General features: G+C 42.1%; 1 protein-coding gene across 1 annotated transcript; it reads left to right on the top strand.

Annotated features, from left to right (window-relative positions):
- Window positions 1-14,696: 14,696 nt before the first annotated feature.
- Window positions 14,697-17,474, top strand: nog2 (noggin 2). The gene has a single exon (XM_034301538.2). It carries the CDS (start codon window positions 15,876-15,878, stop codon window positions 16,581-16,583), a length of 708 nt encoding a protein of 235 aa, XP_034157429.1. The 5' UTR covers window positions 14,697-15,875; the 3' UTR covers window positions 16,584-17,474.
- Window positions 17,475-18,701: the final 1,227 nt, after the last annotated feature.

The following is an 18,701-nucleotide window of genomic DNA, read 5'->3' as shown; positions in this document are numbered from 1 at the left end:
TCTATACCGGCTCTCTCTCAGTGAGGTCGTATCCTCTATACCCCCTCTCTCGCTGAGGTCATATCCTCTATACCCGCTCTCTCTCGCTGAGGTCATATCCTCTATACCCGCTCTCTCTCGCTGAGGTCGTATCCTCTATACCCGCTCTCTCACTGAGGTCGTATCCTCTATACCCGCTCTCTCTCACTGAGGTCGTATCCTCTATACCCTCTCTCTCATTGAGGTCGTATCCTCTATACCCTCTCTCTCACTGAGGTCGTATCCTCTATACCCGCTCTCTCTCGTTGAGGTCGTATCCTCTATACCCGCTCTCTCACTGAGGTCATATCCTCTATACCCTCTCTCTCAGTGAGGTCGTATCCTCTATACCCGCTCTCTCTCAGTGAGGTCGTATCCTCTATACCCGCTCTCTCTCACTGAGGTCGTATCCTCTATACCCGCTCTCTCTCGCTGAGGTAGTATCCTCTATACCCTCTCTCTCACTGAGGTCATATCCTCTATACCCGCTCTCTCTCACTGAGGTCGTATCCTCTATACCCGCTCTCTCACTGAGGTCATATCCTCTATACCCTCTCTCTCGCTGAGGTCGTGTCCTGTATACCCGCTCTCTCGCTGAGGTCGTATCCTCTATACCCGCTCTCTCGCTGAGGTCGTATCCTCTATACCCTCTCTCTCACTGAGGTCATATCCTCTATACCCGCTCTCTCAGTGAGGTCGTATCCACTATACCCGCTCTCTCACTGAGGTCATATCCTCTATACCCGTTCTCTCAGTGAGGTCGTATCCTCTATACCTGCTCTCTCGCTGAGGTCGTATCCTGTATACCCGCTCTCTCGCTGAGGTCATATCCTCTATACCCGCTCTCTCGCTGAGGTCGTATCCACTATACCCTCTCTCTCACTGAGGTCATATCCTCTATACCCGCTCTCTCACTGAGGTTGTATCCTCAGGTCATAAGCTCACACAGGTTTTCATACCACTGTTATCTTGATAACCCTCAACTTATCCTCTCCTTTCCTCCCTCCAACATCCATGTTTCTGCACAGATCTCAGCATGTCTCACAGACGTCTCATCTAAATTCCAGCAAAACTTAGCTGCTGCACATTCCTGGAGATGCGGCCCCATATCAAGATATTGTGATGTCTCTTGACAACTCTCATATCTTTCCATCTGTCACTGTACACAAATTTGGAGTGGTCCTGGACAACTATCTCTCCTTCTCACTTCAGACATCAAAAAAAAGTGACTCACTCATCCTCTGTTCAGACAGTCAGCTAGTTTCTCCTCCACAGCATCAGGAGGATCTGGCCATTTCTATCCACAGAGGCCACTTAGGTGCCTGTTCAGTCCCTTGTCATTTCAAAACTGGACTACTGCATCTCAAACCTGGCAGGTCTGCCTCTGTGCACCATCTGACTTTCTAATCCAGATTGCAGCTACATGAATTGTTTTCAACCTCCTCAAGTTCTCACACACCACCCCATTGCTACATCCCCTCCACTGGTTTCCTATAGATGCTGTATCAGATTTAAAACACTAATGCTTGCTTACAAAGCCAAAAACAGACCAGCACCCACCTACCGTTTACACGACAACGTTTTCAGCCAAAAACGGGAAACTTTTTATGCATTTCGCCTGTTCGTTTACACAACAACGGCGTTTTGGGGACTGAAAACGCATATTTTTGAAAAAGGGTTTCAAAGTGCAAGTTTTTGAAAACGCTAACGTTATCGTCTCTATGTAAACACCCAATACGGGAATCTTTGAAAACGGTGATGTCATGCACGTGCGTAGTACGTGTTAGGTATGTAGACATGCGCAGTACGTGTCTATTGTAAAGGCAAGCGCGAACAAACATACACAACAATGGCGGAGTACATGATAGTGTTGCTGCTGCTCAAGAGTTTGCTGTCTCATGTCTGCTATCTCTATGAATGAGGAGTAGAGTAACAGTCGGTGTGATGAGTTTAGTGACGGAACTCCGACCCATAAAGAGCTAATCGTCACTTCCCTACAAGGTGACAGCGCCAACTACTGGCCTGGCATAAGTAATACAGCGTTTTTGTCCGTTATCGCGGATATGTGTAAATGCGAATCGTTTTGAAAACATTGTCGTGTATACGTGAAACTTTTTGAAAACACAAGAGAAAAACTTTTCCGTTTTTGACTACATCGTTGTCGTGTAAACGTAGCCTCAGGGTACATGCATCAGGGCCTTTCTCTGTTCTGACACCTACGTGGTGGAATGAGCTTCCCCTGGCTCTCTCAACTGAGGATGCTAGAACCATGCCAAGGATTCTAGAGCCAGTTGGAGTATTTGAATATGACAATAAGCATTCTAGAGTTACACTGAAAGAGTAGTGTGGAACCAGGATTTTACAACCTCATTTTTTCCCAATAAGAAACCTAGAAATGCAGTGAGGATTCTGGATCCACACTTATTATTCCAGATTCTAATATTCTAGAAACAGACTAAGCTTTGCTATGAACCCAGAACTGAAGAGATGATTCTAGACCTGTGCTGAGCAGTCCAGAACCATGTTAAGAGGGCTAGAATGATATTGTAATTTGCAGAACTGCACTGAGGAGTACAGCTCCAGATAATCCTTTACTTTTCTTCAAAAAGTTAAAAAGCAGATTGATGGAAGCACACCACTGTGATACATTTTAGAAGAGAACCTCCCTTAATTTCCAACAGGTTCTCCAGAAACCATATGAGAACCTACTCTGAAATCGCTTAAAGAGAAAAATAATTTTATTCAGAATTAAACTCAGATTTATTGTAAAGTTACTACCATGTCAAATAAATCAAACACACTTAAATGCTTATCATAACAAAATCCAAAGGTGAAGCTCAGAGAACGTCCAAAATCAGCAGAGATGAGTGATGGAGCTGATGGGAGGATCAGTGTGTGTGTGTGTGTGTGTGTATGTGTGTTTTGGTGGAATTACTTTTTAATACATCTTAATATGACACAGTGGTACAACAAAAAAATTCATCTTACATGCAGACAGCTAGGGAGTGAAACTAAAGACTACACACACATACACACATACGCATTTATTATGATAAGAATCAGGATTGTTATCAAGATTTTGCTTATGAGCGATGTTTTACCGTAATTTCAACCTCAGCATCCAAAAATTTTTTTTGCTTCTTTTATTTTGTTCAAGAAAATATACACTTATACACACACACACACACACACACACAAATATATATATATACACAAACAGAGACGCCTTGTTAGCACCTGTGTGTTAGTGTTAGTAAGAGTGTCTCTGCTACAGAGACGGCTACATGTGGCAGACTTGGCGACGATAATTGGATCTGCTCACTCTCTCTCTCTCTCTCTCTCTCTCTCTCACACACACACACACACACACACACAACATCATCTGTCTGCTGATTGCTGAAGTCCTGATTATGCTTATTCATACTGTTTACAGAAAAAAGTAGTATTACTATTATTATTATTATTATTACTATTAGTAGTAGTCGTAGCAGCAGCTTTTTATTATAGAGTTTGGTGTTGCAGGACGACATTAATAACGACAAACCGAGCCTCAAACAAAATGAAGTTGAGAGGCTATCACAATTGACTTATAACTATAGGCAGGGTTGCCAAGTTCCCTGTATCGTCATATTGCAGATAGATACTGCCCATCAGAAATACGCACCAATGTTAACTTGCTTCTCTAGAAAACACAGAAAATGCATCTAACTTTTCACTTTTCAAAACGCATCTAAACATTTTGGGTTTTTAAATTGTAGTTGGGGTGGTAATTTTTCTGGCAAATTTTTCCCACAGGCTTCCACAACAGCTGTTCTCAGAGCTCCACAAGTAAAAACCTCATGCTCGTACAATTTTTTTTTGTTTTGTCCCGTGGGATTCGGATGCACACAGTTAGTCTGAGGCTTTCTGACAAGATTTAAAAAAAAATATATCTATTGTTGTTATCTATATTTGTTTAGAATGCATTATGTGTTCAATCCAAAAATGCATTCATATTCAGTTAATCTTAATATCCCTAGCATCTATCAATCAAGGGTTGTGTTCCCAACGTTCCGAATCTAAAAAAAAAAAGAACCTCAGTTTTGCAATTTTATCACAAAACAAACAAACAAATATTTTTTTCAATATCAAAAGGTTAAAAATGAAATGTGAAGGTTTGCTGTAACAGCTGCATATGAAAGAGACTGAGTGCGGATATAAAGGTAAAGAGTGGACAGACGTGTTGTGGAAAGAGGGGCACAAACTTTTGAACATATGCGATAATGAAGGAACATCTGTGGGAAAAAAAACACTAAATGTCTTGCTGGCTAAAGTTCTGTAAAGTAATGTTCTGTTGTTATTTTGTCCTGAGGGTGTGCAATCTTTTGCACTCATCTGTCTCTATCAGTTATCATACAGTTGGAAGTCAACAAATATGAAATCTCAGTGAACACACACACACACACACTTTAGCATTGTCCTGTCCTGCATCCTCTCACTGCAAAGAGGAATTTCACACTGCAACTAGAACAGCATGTCTATTCTGAGGACAAATACACACACACACACACACACACACACACACACACGCACAGAAACACACAAGTACACAGAAACACACACGTACACTCACACACACACACACATATGCGTGCACATGCACACACACGGGTCAGAGTTCATTTGTAGACAGTTAGATGTGTAGTGAGATTAGCATGAGTGCACGTTACAGAGAGAGACTGTGGAGTGTGTGAGAAACCTTGAGAAACACACACACACACATACACACACACACATACACACACACACACACGCACACACACACACACACGCACACACACACACAGTGACAGGTTCATTGAGTAACAGCGACTCTTTTGTCAGAGTTGGGAATCTGGAACATAGCCAGTGATGTCATTATACTGAAGACCTCTCTCTGTCTATCTCTGTCTCTCTCTCTCTGTCTGTCTCTGTCTCTCTCTCTCTCTGTCTGTGTGTCTCTCTCTCTCTGTCTCTCTCTCTCTCTCTGTCTGTGTGTCTCTCTCTCTCTGTCTCTCTCTCTCTCTCTCTCATTCTGTCTCTCTCTCTCTGTCTGTCTCTGTCTATCTCTGTCTCTCTCTCTTTCTCTCTGTCTGTCTCTGTCTCTCTCTCTTTCTCTCTCTCTGTCTGTCTGTCTCTCTCTCTCTGTCTCTCTCTCTGTCTGTCTCTGTCTCTCTCTATGTCTCTCTCTCTGTCCGTCTCTCTCTCTGTCTCTCTCTCTGTCTGTCTCTGTCTCTCTCTCTCTGTCTCTGTCTCTCTCTGTCTGCAGGACAGATTTCCTACCACTTTTTCCTTTTTTCTTTCTTTTCCATTCATTTCTTCTCCTATCCTTTCCTTTCCTTCTCTTTTCATCGCTTCCCCTTTTCCTTCTCTTATCTCTTCCTTTCCTTTTAATTTTTCTCTGTTCTCTCCATCTCCCTTGTCCTTTTGTCTTGAGTTCCTGTGCACAGGTCTGTAGCACAGTGATTTGTTCCTCAATCCTCTGTCAATTCACTCACACATGCACACACACACACACACACACACACACACACAAAAAGGAAGTTTTCCCATGGTGTGCCACTGAAAGGGTTGATAGTCAGACCTATCAATCACACTGCGTGACTCCGCCTCCCCCCTACTGCACACGATGACATCATACTACAGCCACTCATAAATAACACTCCCTCAAACAATACACACACACACACACACACACTCACACTACTGTCTTGAGCTTGGAAAAGGTTCACTGAAAGATAATTTCATTTGAGCCGGAATGATCACGTGTTCATACTGACCCTGAAAAAAGTTTCACAAATGTTATGTGAAGTTCTGAATTGTGCTGAATAATAATAATAATAATAATAATAATAATAATAATAATAATAATAAATAAGAAAAAAACCCTAATAAATCCTAATCTTAATCTCTAAATACTAAACCACACTCCATAATCTTAATCTTAATCTCTAAATACTAAACCACACTCCATAATCTTAATTTTAATCTCTAAATACTAAACCACACTCCATAATCTTAATCTCTAAATACTAAACCACACTCCATAATCTTAATCTTAATCTCTATATACTAAACCACACTCCATAATCTTAATCTCTAAATACTAAACCACACTCCATAGTCTTAATCTCTAAATACTAAACCTCACTCCATAATCTTAATCTTATTTTATTAATAGTAAACCACATGCCCTAATCTTAATCTTAATCTCTAAATACTAAACCACACTCCCTAATCTTAATCTTATTTTATTAATAGTAAACCACATGCCCTAATCTTAATCTTATCTCTAAATACTAAACCACACATTTTTTAATGAAACCTTTGTAAATGTTTATGAGAATTAAAACTAAACTTTTCAGATGTGCAGCATTAAACAATCTCAGACGTCTGCCGTCAGTTACACAGAAACAGACAGACTTCCATCAAGTGTGTGTGTGTGTGTGTGTGTGTGTCCTGCTGCTGGACTTTTGTTCTTGTCTCCTCCCCGGGTCTCCCTGTTTCTTTTCTTCCTTCATTATTTTTCAATGGACACTCAGTGTGCAGAGACAGAACGTCTGCTTCTCAACCTCTCTCTCTCTCTCTCTCTCTCTCTCTCTCTGTCAAAATTGAGTTCTTTCTGCCAATAATAAACTTTGACATCTCTACTTTAAGAAAACATAAATATATTTTAACAAAATTGTGGAAATATTTTTATTTAAGTTAATTTCTACCCTTACCTTGGCGTCTGGCTGCAGAGATCACACTGAGTAAGGAGTCAGTTTAACAAACACCGCGGTAAAAACAGTCAGTATGCCGAGAGATGTCTAAAACCTTGCTAGCTCTAAGTCTAAGTCACAATTTGATCAGGTTTCCGGAGAGATACACACCATAGCGAAAGAGAATTAATTCAGTTTGTAATCAGATCCCAGCTGTCAAAATATATGCCATTCTCCTGCTCCATCACGTCATCATCAAAACAAAGAAGAGCGCTAACACACTCTGTAGTGCTTAAATGAGAGAATAAAAAGTGTTAAATGTTTATTAAGAATAACAGAACAGATATAAATGAATGAATCAGAGATCTCTCGATGAGGCTCGTGTTTAAACACCACGAGTGACTTTTACCTCAGGTGATGAGATAGAGACTGATGTGGATGATGTAATCACAGCTCATAAAAAAAATAAATAAAATAAAACTCATTTCCTGTTGTAAAGTTATCATTCTGCACAATTCAGCAGTGATGCTGTTTTTCCATCAGCAGATGAGATTATAAATGTAGAGGTAAGCATCGTGTCTTTTAGTGGAACTGGAATAAATTCTTTAAATGTGATTTTCTCAATATTAAACACAAATAAGTTACTTTTAATTAAATTATATTAAGTGCATGTGTGTGTGTGTGACTATCAGGGCTGGTTCAGGGTGGTCTTCACTAACGAGGCAGTGTGTGTGTGTGTGTGTGTGTGTGTGTGTGTGTGTGTGTGTGTGTGTGTGTGCGTGTGTAAGGGGAAATTGGCCGTGTAGAACAAGAGGACTTACCAGGCTAGGATGCTTTTCACACACTCACACAGCCAGGGGTCAGAGAGACAGACAGACAGGGACAGCAGGGTGGAACATACTCGAGTAATTGTTCTTTGTTACTATATTTATTAAAGTATTTTTTGATGCATTTATACTTTACTTGAGTATAAACTGAAACTGAATACTTGTACTCTTACTTAATTACATTTTCAAGAAAAAAGCTTACTTTTACTCCTTACATTTTTATTTAGACCTGCAAAGTATTCATTACGAATCTCAAAGGTTTCTTCTCTCGAACACTCAGTGACTGTACGCAACATATCACATGGGCTCAGTTTAGCATCCAATCATTTCATCCAGTCATTAGAGTCCAATCATTTCAGTTTAGCATCCAATCATTTCGGTTTAGCATCCAATCATTTCAGTTTGGAGTCCAATCATTTCAGTTTAGAGTCCTGGCCCTACCTCAGTGAAATGTTTCAGTACGCTGGAGTAAACAAAGACTCGTATAAAATGAGGCTTCTCCTTTACCTTCCTAGAAAGAATGATCTCCATCTAACTTGAAAAAGCATGTTGAGGTAAGTTTCACTAATTTGATGATAGCTGCCTGTTTCTTTGCTAATGCCAGGTGAGACTAGCATCGATTCCAGTAGCTAATTTAATTAGCCAGGCAGCAAGTCAAATTGTAGGTAAATGGTAAATATTGGTTATTTACAGGGTATTTTAATTCTCATTATTTCGTGCATATGAGCAGCAAACTTACATGAGGTTTTCAGGCAAAATGGTGTAGTTGCTTTAAAATGATAATCATCAACTACGAGGTTTAGATAATTAATTAAATGTAGTTTTCACATGGAAACATGATGTTAATTTCATCAGTTCATTTAAAAGTAGCAACTTTATTACTTTCACTTTAGTACATTTTTTTGATTTGACACTTCACCTTTTAATTGAGTTAAGACTTTAGATATTTTATTTATACTTTCACTTAAATGTAATTTCTCAGTCCTTTTTACACCCCTCATAGGGAGAGAGAGAGAGAGAGAGAGAGAGAGAGAGGTTGAGAAGCAGACGTTCTGTCTCTGCACACTGAGTGTCCATTGAAAAATAATGAAGGAAGAAAAGAAACAGGGAGACCCGGGGAGGAGACAAGAACAAAAGTCCAGCAGCAGGACACACACACATATACACAGATACACACACACACACACACACACACACTGCTCTAAATTATATTTGCAAATTGTGTGTAGCGTTTTAAGAAATGTGTAAGACATGAAGTGGAGTGTTTCGGAAAGATGAAAGTAAAAAGGTTCTTCACTGAACTATAAACACACTAGCAGAAACGAACAAATCCATTTCTTACACACATTTATTGAATCAGTGTCTTTGCTGTCAAACACATTTCTTCATGTACTGTGAGTGTTCTGAAATCTAAAACACTCTCTAATTTACACCAAAATACCAAACACTGACTCCAAAACTATAAACCTGTTTGCAAAATATAAACCACACTTTCACATGAGTGAATTAAACACTCAGACATTAGGACTGAGTAGCAATCAAACAAAAAAAAGAATAAAGAAAACAGACCACACTATTCTTCCTCTTATTTTATCCAGCGAGATAATTTTGCGTACATCGCCTGCAGAGATTGCTAGAGTTCACATCAGGTGTTTTGTTTATAACACCCACACTCGTTTTGGTTCTACTCCTGTCTCCACCCCTGTCCTGTCATTGGTTTGTTGCCTTATTGTGTTCACCTGTTCTGTGTTAGTGCACAAATAGTTTGTCTACTTATACCCTCTGTTATCTTCCAGTATTTTCACCCCAGACATGGACTCTGACTGCTACTGTTGCATTTCCGATATCATAAAACGGAGAGTGTTGTTTTTGAAATCACTTCAGCTAAGTTATTTTAAAATCCTCAACATATACACGCACCTGTGATGCATCACAATAACTGAATTCTGTATTAATGTACCAGGTTATAAACCAATAAAACTGTCACACTACAGCCATTATTCTGTCTGTAAAATACACTAATCTTTGCATGATATTTTGCTTAGCAAACAAAGCCTACTGTTAACAGAATACAGAATACAAAACAGAATTGTTTATTGTGAATATTATTAATAATACATTTAATAATAATACATGAACCCTGGATTTTATCATATTGCTTTTTGTTGCTTCAATTAATCATAGGCACAGTGTGAAGTGTTCTGAAAAATGTGTGTAATGAGTGTAAAGGTGTGCAACGTGAAAGCAAATCAGAAAAACAGTTATGTTTATTATTATTATTATTATTATTATTATTATTGGGTTATTCTACAACTGCAGTGGTAAAATGACCAACCTAATGCGGCAGAAGCGGAGGCACTTGCAAAGAGATGTTTTATTTGACCAGGTTGCAAACAATCCCGAAAAGCAGTGGTCAAAAACGAGGTCAGATGATCAGCAAACAGAACAGAGTAGGAAAACCAGAATCTCAAAATCTAAGGACAATAGAACAGTCAGAATAACCAGGACATCAAACACTAGGAGCAAGGCTTGGCACATCAGGAACAAAGACACTGAAAGATACTTGGCACTGGGTGAATGTTTTGTGAGTGAATATATAGCAGTGAGTGGTGAATGATGTCCAGGTGTGTAGTCAGTAATCAGGTGACTGTGAACGTGACAGTGAATACGTTCACATGCACAACGGTATTCTGATATTAATTGGAATTTGGCGATATTCTGATTAGTACTGAGTCCTGCATGTAAACGCCGCAATCCGATTATAATCTGATTCAGATTAAGACAATATTCTGTTTCCTGTCCCCGGAATTTGCCTGATTTAATCGGAGATGTGTTGCACGTAAAATACATTATTCAGAAAATCCACTGAAAGGAGACATATACGCAGCTCAGCCCGCAAGGAATTGTGGGTGCTGACAGATACGTAGCTTAACAGATGCCTATCCGACCTTTTCTGTGTCGAGGCAGCGTTGTCGAGGCAGCGTTGTCGAGGCGGCGCTGTCGGGCATTTTTGATGGAGAGAAGTGTTAGAATCCTCATTAAATTAGTGTGAAAAAGTAGTAATAAACTAATAACTGAGCGTACTCTATAACCACCAGCAGCATGTTGAATCTCCTGGGAAACAACAGCGGGAAAGGAAACGTGCACGTGTAGATCGGCAAACTTACAACAACCATGTATACAGGAATATTCCAATTCCAGTACGCATGTACATCGTATTTGGAATATTGACCTTAAATGGAATTCGATGTGCATGTAAACATAGTCAGTGAGTGTGTGCTGGGAACTGGAGATCGAGGCGGCCATGTTTGTAATTCGAGGAGCATTCAGGGAGTTGGAGCTCATCGCCGATTCCACTGTAGACATGAGACCAACTTTATCATCAAAATTGTATTCATAACTCACTTTCAAAATGTATTGTATTATATTTGAAAAGACCATATACACCATATGTCCAAAAGTATGTGCACCCCTGACCAACACACCCATATTTGGTTCTTCCCCAAACTGTTGCCACAAAGTCTGAACCACACAGTTGTGTAGAACGTCTCTGTATGCTGTAGCTTTACAGTTTCCCTTCACTGGAACTAAGAGACTCAAACCTGTTCCAGCATGACAATGCCCCTGTGCACAAAGCGAGCTCCATGAAGACATGGTGTGTGAAGGTTGGAGTGGAAGAACTCGAGTGTCCTGCACAGAGCCCTGACCTCAACCCCACTGAACACCTTTGGGATGAACTGGAACACCGACTGCACCCCAGACCTCCTCGACATCCCAACATCAGCGCCTGACCTCACTAATGCTCTTGTAGCTGAATGAACACAAATCCCCACAGCCACGCTCCAACATCTAGTGGAAAGCTTCCCAGAAGAGTGGAGCTTATTATAACAGCAAACACACGGGGAATAAATCTGGAATGAGACGTTCAACAAGCACATATGGGTGTGATGGTCAGGGGTGCACATACTTTGGCTTAGTTCTCTTGATGATTAAAAAACTAAATATTGATTTGTTGTATAAATTTGTGTTGATTCTGATTTCTGATCATTTGTACAGTTGATTGTAATCTATGTGATTTGATTAGTTGTATTTTTTTAAATCAATTTTATTTGATTTTTTAATGGTCTGAAATTTTATTTTTATTATGATTACTTTGCAAATTTAATTTTTTCAAAAATGTTAAATATCATGACAATTGAATTTTAGATGATTTTTTCGTGCCAGTCTCTTGCCTCTTTCCGCTAAGTTATCCACCCTCAGTCTTTTCCCTGACTCGGAGTGAGCCGGGTCTGAGTTCCTGTGCCTTCTGGGTATATGGTTCACTTCAGCATTGCTTAATTTCACCTGACAAAAATTATTGAATACAACAATGTCATAATTCTCAGGAAATATCTTTTTACATTTGGAATGTACTGCTGCATTGTTTCAGTGGTGTAACTTTGGTGTCAGTGATGTAACTTTGGTGTCAGTGATGTAACTGTGGTGTCAGTGATGTAACTGTGGTGTCAGTGGGGTAACTTTGGTGTCAGTGGGGTAACTGTGGCGTCAGTGGTGTAACTTTGCTGTCAGTGATGTAACTTTGATGTCAGTGATGTAACTGTGGTGTCAGTGATATAACCGTGGCATCAGTGATGTAACTGTGGCGTCAGTGATATAACCGTGGCATCAGTGCTGTGACTGTGGCGTCAGTGCTGTAACTGTGGCGTCAGTGGGGTAACCGTGGCGTCAGTGCTGTAACCGTGGCATCAGTACTGTAACTGTGGCGTCAGTGCTGTAACCGTGGCGTCAGTGCTGTAACTGTGGCGTCAGTGATGTAACTGTTGCGTCAGTGGTGTAACTGTGGTAACTGTGGCGTCAGTGATGTAACTGTGGTGTCAGTGGGGTGACTTTGGTGTCAGTTGTGTAACTGTGGTGTCAGTGGGGTAACTGTGGTGTCAGTTGTGTGACTGTGGCATCAGTGATGTAACTGTGGCGTCAGTGATGTAACTGTGGCGTCAGTGGGGTAACTGTGGTGTCAGTGGGGTAACTGTGGTGTCAGTGATGTAACCGTGGTGTCAGTGGGGTAACTGTGGCGTCAGTGATGTAACCGTGGTGTCAGTGGGGTAACTGTGGTGTCAGTACTGTAACTGTGGTGTCAGTGGGGTAACTGTGGTGTCAGTTTTGTAACCGTGGTGTCAGTGGGGTAACTGTGGCGTCAGTGGGGTAACTGTGGTGTCAGTGCTGTAACTGTGGCGTCAGTGGGGTAACTGTGGTGTCAGTGATGTAACCGTGGCTTCAGTGGGGTAACTGTGGCGTCAGTGGTGTAACTGTGGCGTCAGTGCTGTAACCGTGGTGTCAGTGGGGTAACTGTGGCGTCAGTGGTGTAACTGTGGCGTCAGTGCTGTAACCGTGGTGTCAGTGGGGTAACTGTGGCATCAGTGATGTAACCGTGGTGTCAGTGGGGTAACTGTGGCGTCAGTGATGTAACCGTGGTGTCAGTGGGGTGACTTTGGTGTCAGTGATGTAACCGTGGCGTCAGTGGGGTAACCGTGGCGTCAGTGGGGTAACTGTGGTGTCAGTGATGTAATTGTGGCGTCAGTGGGGTAACTGTGGCGTCAGTGATGTAACCGTGGTGTCAGTGGGGTAACTGTGGCGTCAGTGATGTAACCGTGGTGTCAGTGGGGTAACTGTGGCGTCAGTGATGTAACCGTGGTGTCAGTGGGGTGACTGTGGTGTCAGTGATGTAATTGTGGCGTCAGTGGGGTAACTGTGGCGTCAGTGGTGTAACTGTGGCATCAGTGGGGTAACTGTGGTATCTGTGGTGTTGCCACCTACAGCAGTAACACCACTGACGTGACAGGTTTAAAAGGTTAGTTTGAGGGTCACAGAAGAAATTAAAATTAGTAAATATTTGAGAAATGGCATTATCGATAATAAATTATTTGTGTTTCTGAAATGTGTAACACTACTGACACACACAACATGTAACAATTTAAAGGAGTTTTTTAAAGGAATTAAGAGAAAGAGAATAAGAGAAAGAGAGGTTTGACTCACCCTACACTCTTATTATTGGCTCTTCTCAGATTGACCTTTATACAGGAAGTGGATTCAAAAGCATTTCCTGTTTTTTTAAAGGGCCAGTTTCTATTCAAGTAACACTGCTGACAAAACTGAGGAACATTCAGTGTAAAATAAAATACCATTTGTAGAGTAAAATGATGCCTATATTGATAAAAGGATGAGTTTTATATGAAAATATCGAATATACAAATGAATTTATTCACTGTTTTGGTTTTGTACCGAGAATTTAGAGACACTGCACTTTGATGCCACCTTGTTTTATTTACATTTAATTTTTTTTTTTTTTTTTTAATTCAGTGTGTGATTTTATGGCTGTTTAAGAGATTTTGATCATTACAGTGTTAAGGGACATTATTATTATTATTATTATTATTATTAAAGCAGATAAAGCACCTTGCTGTAGAATTAATTTCTCGCTGGTTGTCGCGCCCTCTGGCGGCTGTAGCGCGGTAACACACACACACACACACACACACACACACACCGGTTCAGTACAGTTATTATATCTATTATGCACGCTCTCAGTTGAAGCACGAGCTGTCCCGTCCCGTCCTGTCCTCGCGCTACGTCACGGCACCACGTGACAGCACTGCTACAGGGGTAACCGGGTGAAGAACTCTGAGCACAGGAAACACCTGGCCTTGGTTCCGAGTGGTTCTGTCTCGCACGCGCGCATGCCGTGGCACTGATGAGGAGATTTCTGTGTTTTATTCCACTTTAAAAGAAAAAAAAATATATAAGTGTCATAACGGTGCGTGCACTTATCACCTCCATCTGCTGCATCTCTCTCTCTCTCTCTCTCTCTCTCACACACACACACACACACACACACACGAATGATGGATAAATGATGTTGAGTCTCGCGGTTGCGGTGAGAATAAAGAAAAAAAAAAACAACGGCGTAAAGTTTCTCATTAATGACCTGGAATGTGCAAAATATGGAAAATCCCAAAATTGTCAACTGTGTGTGTGTGTGTGTGTGTGTGTGTGTGTGTGTGTTGGTGGGCTGACCCCGCTAGAGGGAGGGAGGGGGGTGTAATGAGGGGGATATTTAACTTGAGTAGAAAGCGGAGATCTCTGCACAAACACACTGCGCGCGCTCCTGCACAGAGCGACCTGCCGTTAACGCACGCACTCACTCACGCGCTCGTCAAGTGTAAGTGCACGCGGACCGAGAGGAGGTGCAAACTCGGGGACACGCCATGTACACAACGACAGAGACCTAAAGATATGAATGCACCGGGGATTTAAACAACAACAATATAAATATAGAACGGAAACGGTTCCGGAAATCCCACGCGGGTGAAGTGACATGGCATGATGTCCACGCAGAGCGCGTGAGAGGAGAGCTGGCGCTTCAGCACGCCGCGGATACACTCAGGGAATCTGGTGTCCGAAAAGAGAAGAGAAGAAAACCTTGGATACGCGTTGCTTTTAGACTTTAGCGCAGGAGCTGCTGTGAAATTCTTATAAAAAAAATTAAAAAGCTGCTCGCGCACGGGTGGAAGGAGGAGGAACCGGGGGGCAGCGCCGCGGCGGCGGGACCGACTGGAGCCGAGAGAGAGAGAGAGAGAGAGAGAGAGTAAAAATAAACGCCGACTCTCTCTCTCTCTCTTCCTCGTGACATTTAAAAACGCACCGGCACGAGGAGAGGACACATCCGGGTCTCCCTGTGCACGCAACGCACGCGGGTGGGAAGTCTCCGTCCCATGTCGCGCGCAGCCACAGAGACTGTCACCAAGAGAGAGAGAGAGAGAGAGAGAGAGAGAGTCTCCCGTGTCGCTATGGTGACCGATTGAACTGAGGGAGACTCGCGCGCACAGGAGGAGGAGGAGGAGGAGGGTGACGGAGAAAAGAGGCTGCACGAGACGAGACGGGTTTAAACTTTGTTTTTGTTTTTTTGTTTCTTTTTTTTAAAGAAAGAGTTTGTCTGAGGATTGCGTCACTTTTTTATTTTTGTTTTTTGGGAAACTTGTTCCGAGCGCGAGGAGAAATACAGAGAGAGAGAGAGAGAGAGAGAGGGAGAGAGAGAGGGAGAGAAGGAGAGTGCACGCGCGTTCCATGCAACTCCGGTTCCAGGTCATTCAAACCGCGCCGCTGTGTTCAGAAGAACTAAGCTGCCGTCCCGCTTGGACTACTATTTATGCTGCGCGCGCGCGGATCTGGGAGCGTACGTTATTAAATCACCCCCCTCCCTCTTCTTCTTCTTCTTCTTCTTCTTCTTCTTCTTCATTACCGATATTTAATCGCCATGCGACTATCCCGCGCGCTGCTGCTCGTGTGCGCGCTGCTGACGCTCGTGCTGCTGGTGTGCGCGCGCCGCGGCGCAGACGCCGCTCACCGCTACCTGAGGCTTCGCCCTTCTCCGAGCGAGCACCTGCCCGTACCGGACCTGAAGGAGGACCCGGACCCGGAGTACGACCCGCGCGAGCAGGACCTGTCAGAGCGCGCGCTGCGCAAGAAGCTGGGAAGCGGCTTCGACGGCGACTTCATGTCCGTGAGCGCGCCCGCGCAGCTGCTCGTCATCAACGCCTCCACCAGCACCAGCACCACCACCGCGAGCCCGGGTTCCTCCTCCGCCTACGCGCACGCGCCCAGCGGCGCCATGCCGGCCGAGATCAGGAGGCTGGACCTGACGCAGACGCCATACGGGCTCCGCGTGAAGATGGGCAAGAAGGCGCGGAGAAAGTTCCTGCAGTGGCTGTGGACGCACACGCACTGCCCCGTCGTCCACGTGTGGAAGGACCTCGGCGTGCGCTTCTGGCCGCGCTACGTCAAAGAGGGGCACTGCTTCAGCGAGCGCTCGTGCTCACTGCCCGAGGGCATGTTCTGCAAACCGGCCAAGTCCGTCACCAAGACGTTCCTGCGCTGGTACTGCCAGGGCTTCCTGCCCCAGAAATACTGCACGTGGATCCCCGTGCACTACCCCATCATCTCTGAGTGCAAGTGCTCCTGCTGAGTCCGCGCGCGCGCGCGCGCTCTGGGTGTGTGTGTGAGTGTGTGTGTGTGTGTGAAAGATAATTCAGTAATATGAATAGGAGAGAAAGAGAAAGTAGGAGAGAATGCGCGCGTGCGTGTGGGCGCGTTCACGCGACACCTCTGTGAAGATGCACGGACTGAAGGGTGCTCTTCTGATAACAAACAATAAATAATAGTCATTATAATAATTATAGTAATAATAATTTTATTGTTGCACTGTGTTCTCGAGAACTGAAAAGTGTGTGTGTGTGTGTGTGGGTGTGTGTGCGCGCGCGCGCACGTGTGTGTGAGGCGCCATATAGCGAATCTATTTTTTTATATATAGCATTTTGATTTTAAAATGAAATAATAATATACCTGTACATATTTAAAAGAAAAAAGAAGGAAAGGATGCAGCTACTATTGTTATTGTTATTGTTATTATTATTTTGTTGTTGTTGTTGTTGTTGTTGTTGTTGATGTTGTTGTGTTAAATGAGCAGGACCACGCGCGCACAGAGGAGAACTTTTCCGGAAGTGCTCTTGTCCCGGAAGTGCTTTAACTGACTGACTGACTCACTGCCATGCTGCCTACAGCTTTTATATCCTATTAATAATCAGTAATAATAATAATTATAATAATAATAATAACAAGAATGATTATAAAATGGAACATTAAGGATGAAATTCTATATTTTAAGCGTGAATTAAGTATTTTGTTGTTGAAAAAAATGGAATAGTATTTTAGTAAACAGAATGTGTCATGTTTATTTATTGTTGTAACTTGTGTTGCGTGTAGAGACAGAAGTAAAGCGAAACCAGAGCACAAAGCTATCAGTGTAAAAATGCCTTGGAGACACAGTTTAGCAATAAAATCTCTCTGATCAAGTGGATATAGTGTGTGTGTGTGTGTGTGTGTGTGTGTGTGTGCGTGCTATCACGATGTTCAGTAATGTTTTACCGGACGTTTATGTTGACGGACGTAGCAGTGTGTTTCTCAGACACTGGGCCTCATTTATCACACTGGATACGAACTAATTTGTTCGTAAGTTGTTCGTAGGAGTGTTTATGAAAATCCAGTTAGTTTGGAAAAACGTTCACATCCTACGTTTCACTCCTGAGTTTATGTACATTTCCATAAAAGGAGCCTCACTGACTTGAAAGAAAGCAATTCCAAAATAAATCCGAAAATTAACACAAATAAGACTAGCCTTTCAATTAGGACAAAAGTAATGGCACCCTATGAAAGGAGGAGAAGTTATGGTTATGATCTACCGTAGCCAGTGCACCGCAGTGGCTGAGCTGCATTATTGGAAGAATTAGTGCACGCTGTGCTTAGGAGGTGCTCTTTCATCGTTTTCAGCTGTTTGTGAGCTTTGCCTTTTATGGAGTTTTGTGGGTGTGGCTAAATATAAATCAGCCATGTAGTAAATGTGCTTGGTAACATATGCATTATTGGCGTTATTCAACATACGGACATGAGTACAAAAAAAATCTGAAATTTTTGCGAATCTTGGTGTGAATTTTTAGTTTGATTTGGCCACAAAATCATTTACACCCAACTGTAAAACACTGATAGGAAAAGACTGATAAACGAGGTCCATTGTCACCAGTTACACTTTTAAATTAGAGAGACATTGATGTTAATGTTCCTCTCAGAACTGAGAGAAATTCTGTGCTAATTGAAATCAGTAGCAATATCATAAAGCAAACCCCCGACCTAACAGAGAACATTATCTGAACATTCAGTACTACATTAAGTGTTCTGAAAGTGTACTGAACAATAACAGTGTTCTGAAAATGTGTGATGAATTAAAAGTGTTGCTCACATAACATTCTCAATTAGCCATTTACAATGACATTGTAAACATTGTGTACATGTAACATGCACAAAGTAAAGGTTAAAGTAAAAGTTAACATAAAAGTTAACATTGTGCACAATGGGACAGGCTCCATTTTCGAAAAAAATTAAAGTAAAAGGTAATCTAAAGGTTAAAGTAAAAGTTAAAGTTGCCCAATGAGACAGATTCCTTTTTGGAGAAATTAAAGTAAACATAAAAGTTAAATAGAAAGATAAAGCCAGAGTAAAAGTTAAAGTTATCTGCGTAATGACACAGGTT

The sequence above is a fragment of the Pangasianodon hypophthalmus genome, chromosome 1 (assembly GCF_027358585.1).
Source record: "Pangasianodon hypophthalmus isolate fPanHyp1 chromosome 1, fPanHyp1.pri, whole genome shotgun sequence".
NCBI classification, from domain to species: Eukaryota; Metazoa; Chordata; class Actinopteri; order Siluriformes; family Pangasiidae; genus Pangasianodon; species Pangasianodon hypophthalmus.
Note: the sequence above shows the minus strand (reverse complement) of the source record. Positions and strands in the feature narration are given on the sequence as shown.

Bases quoted from the DNA above. Each gene is read 5' to 3' on its own strand.
- nog2 (XM_034301538.2), top strand. From the start codon at position 15,876: ATGCGACTATCCCGCGCGCTGCTGCTCGTGTGCGCGCTGCTGACGCTC.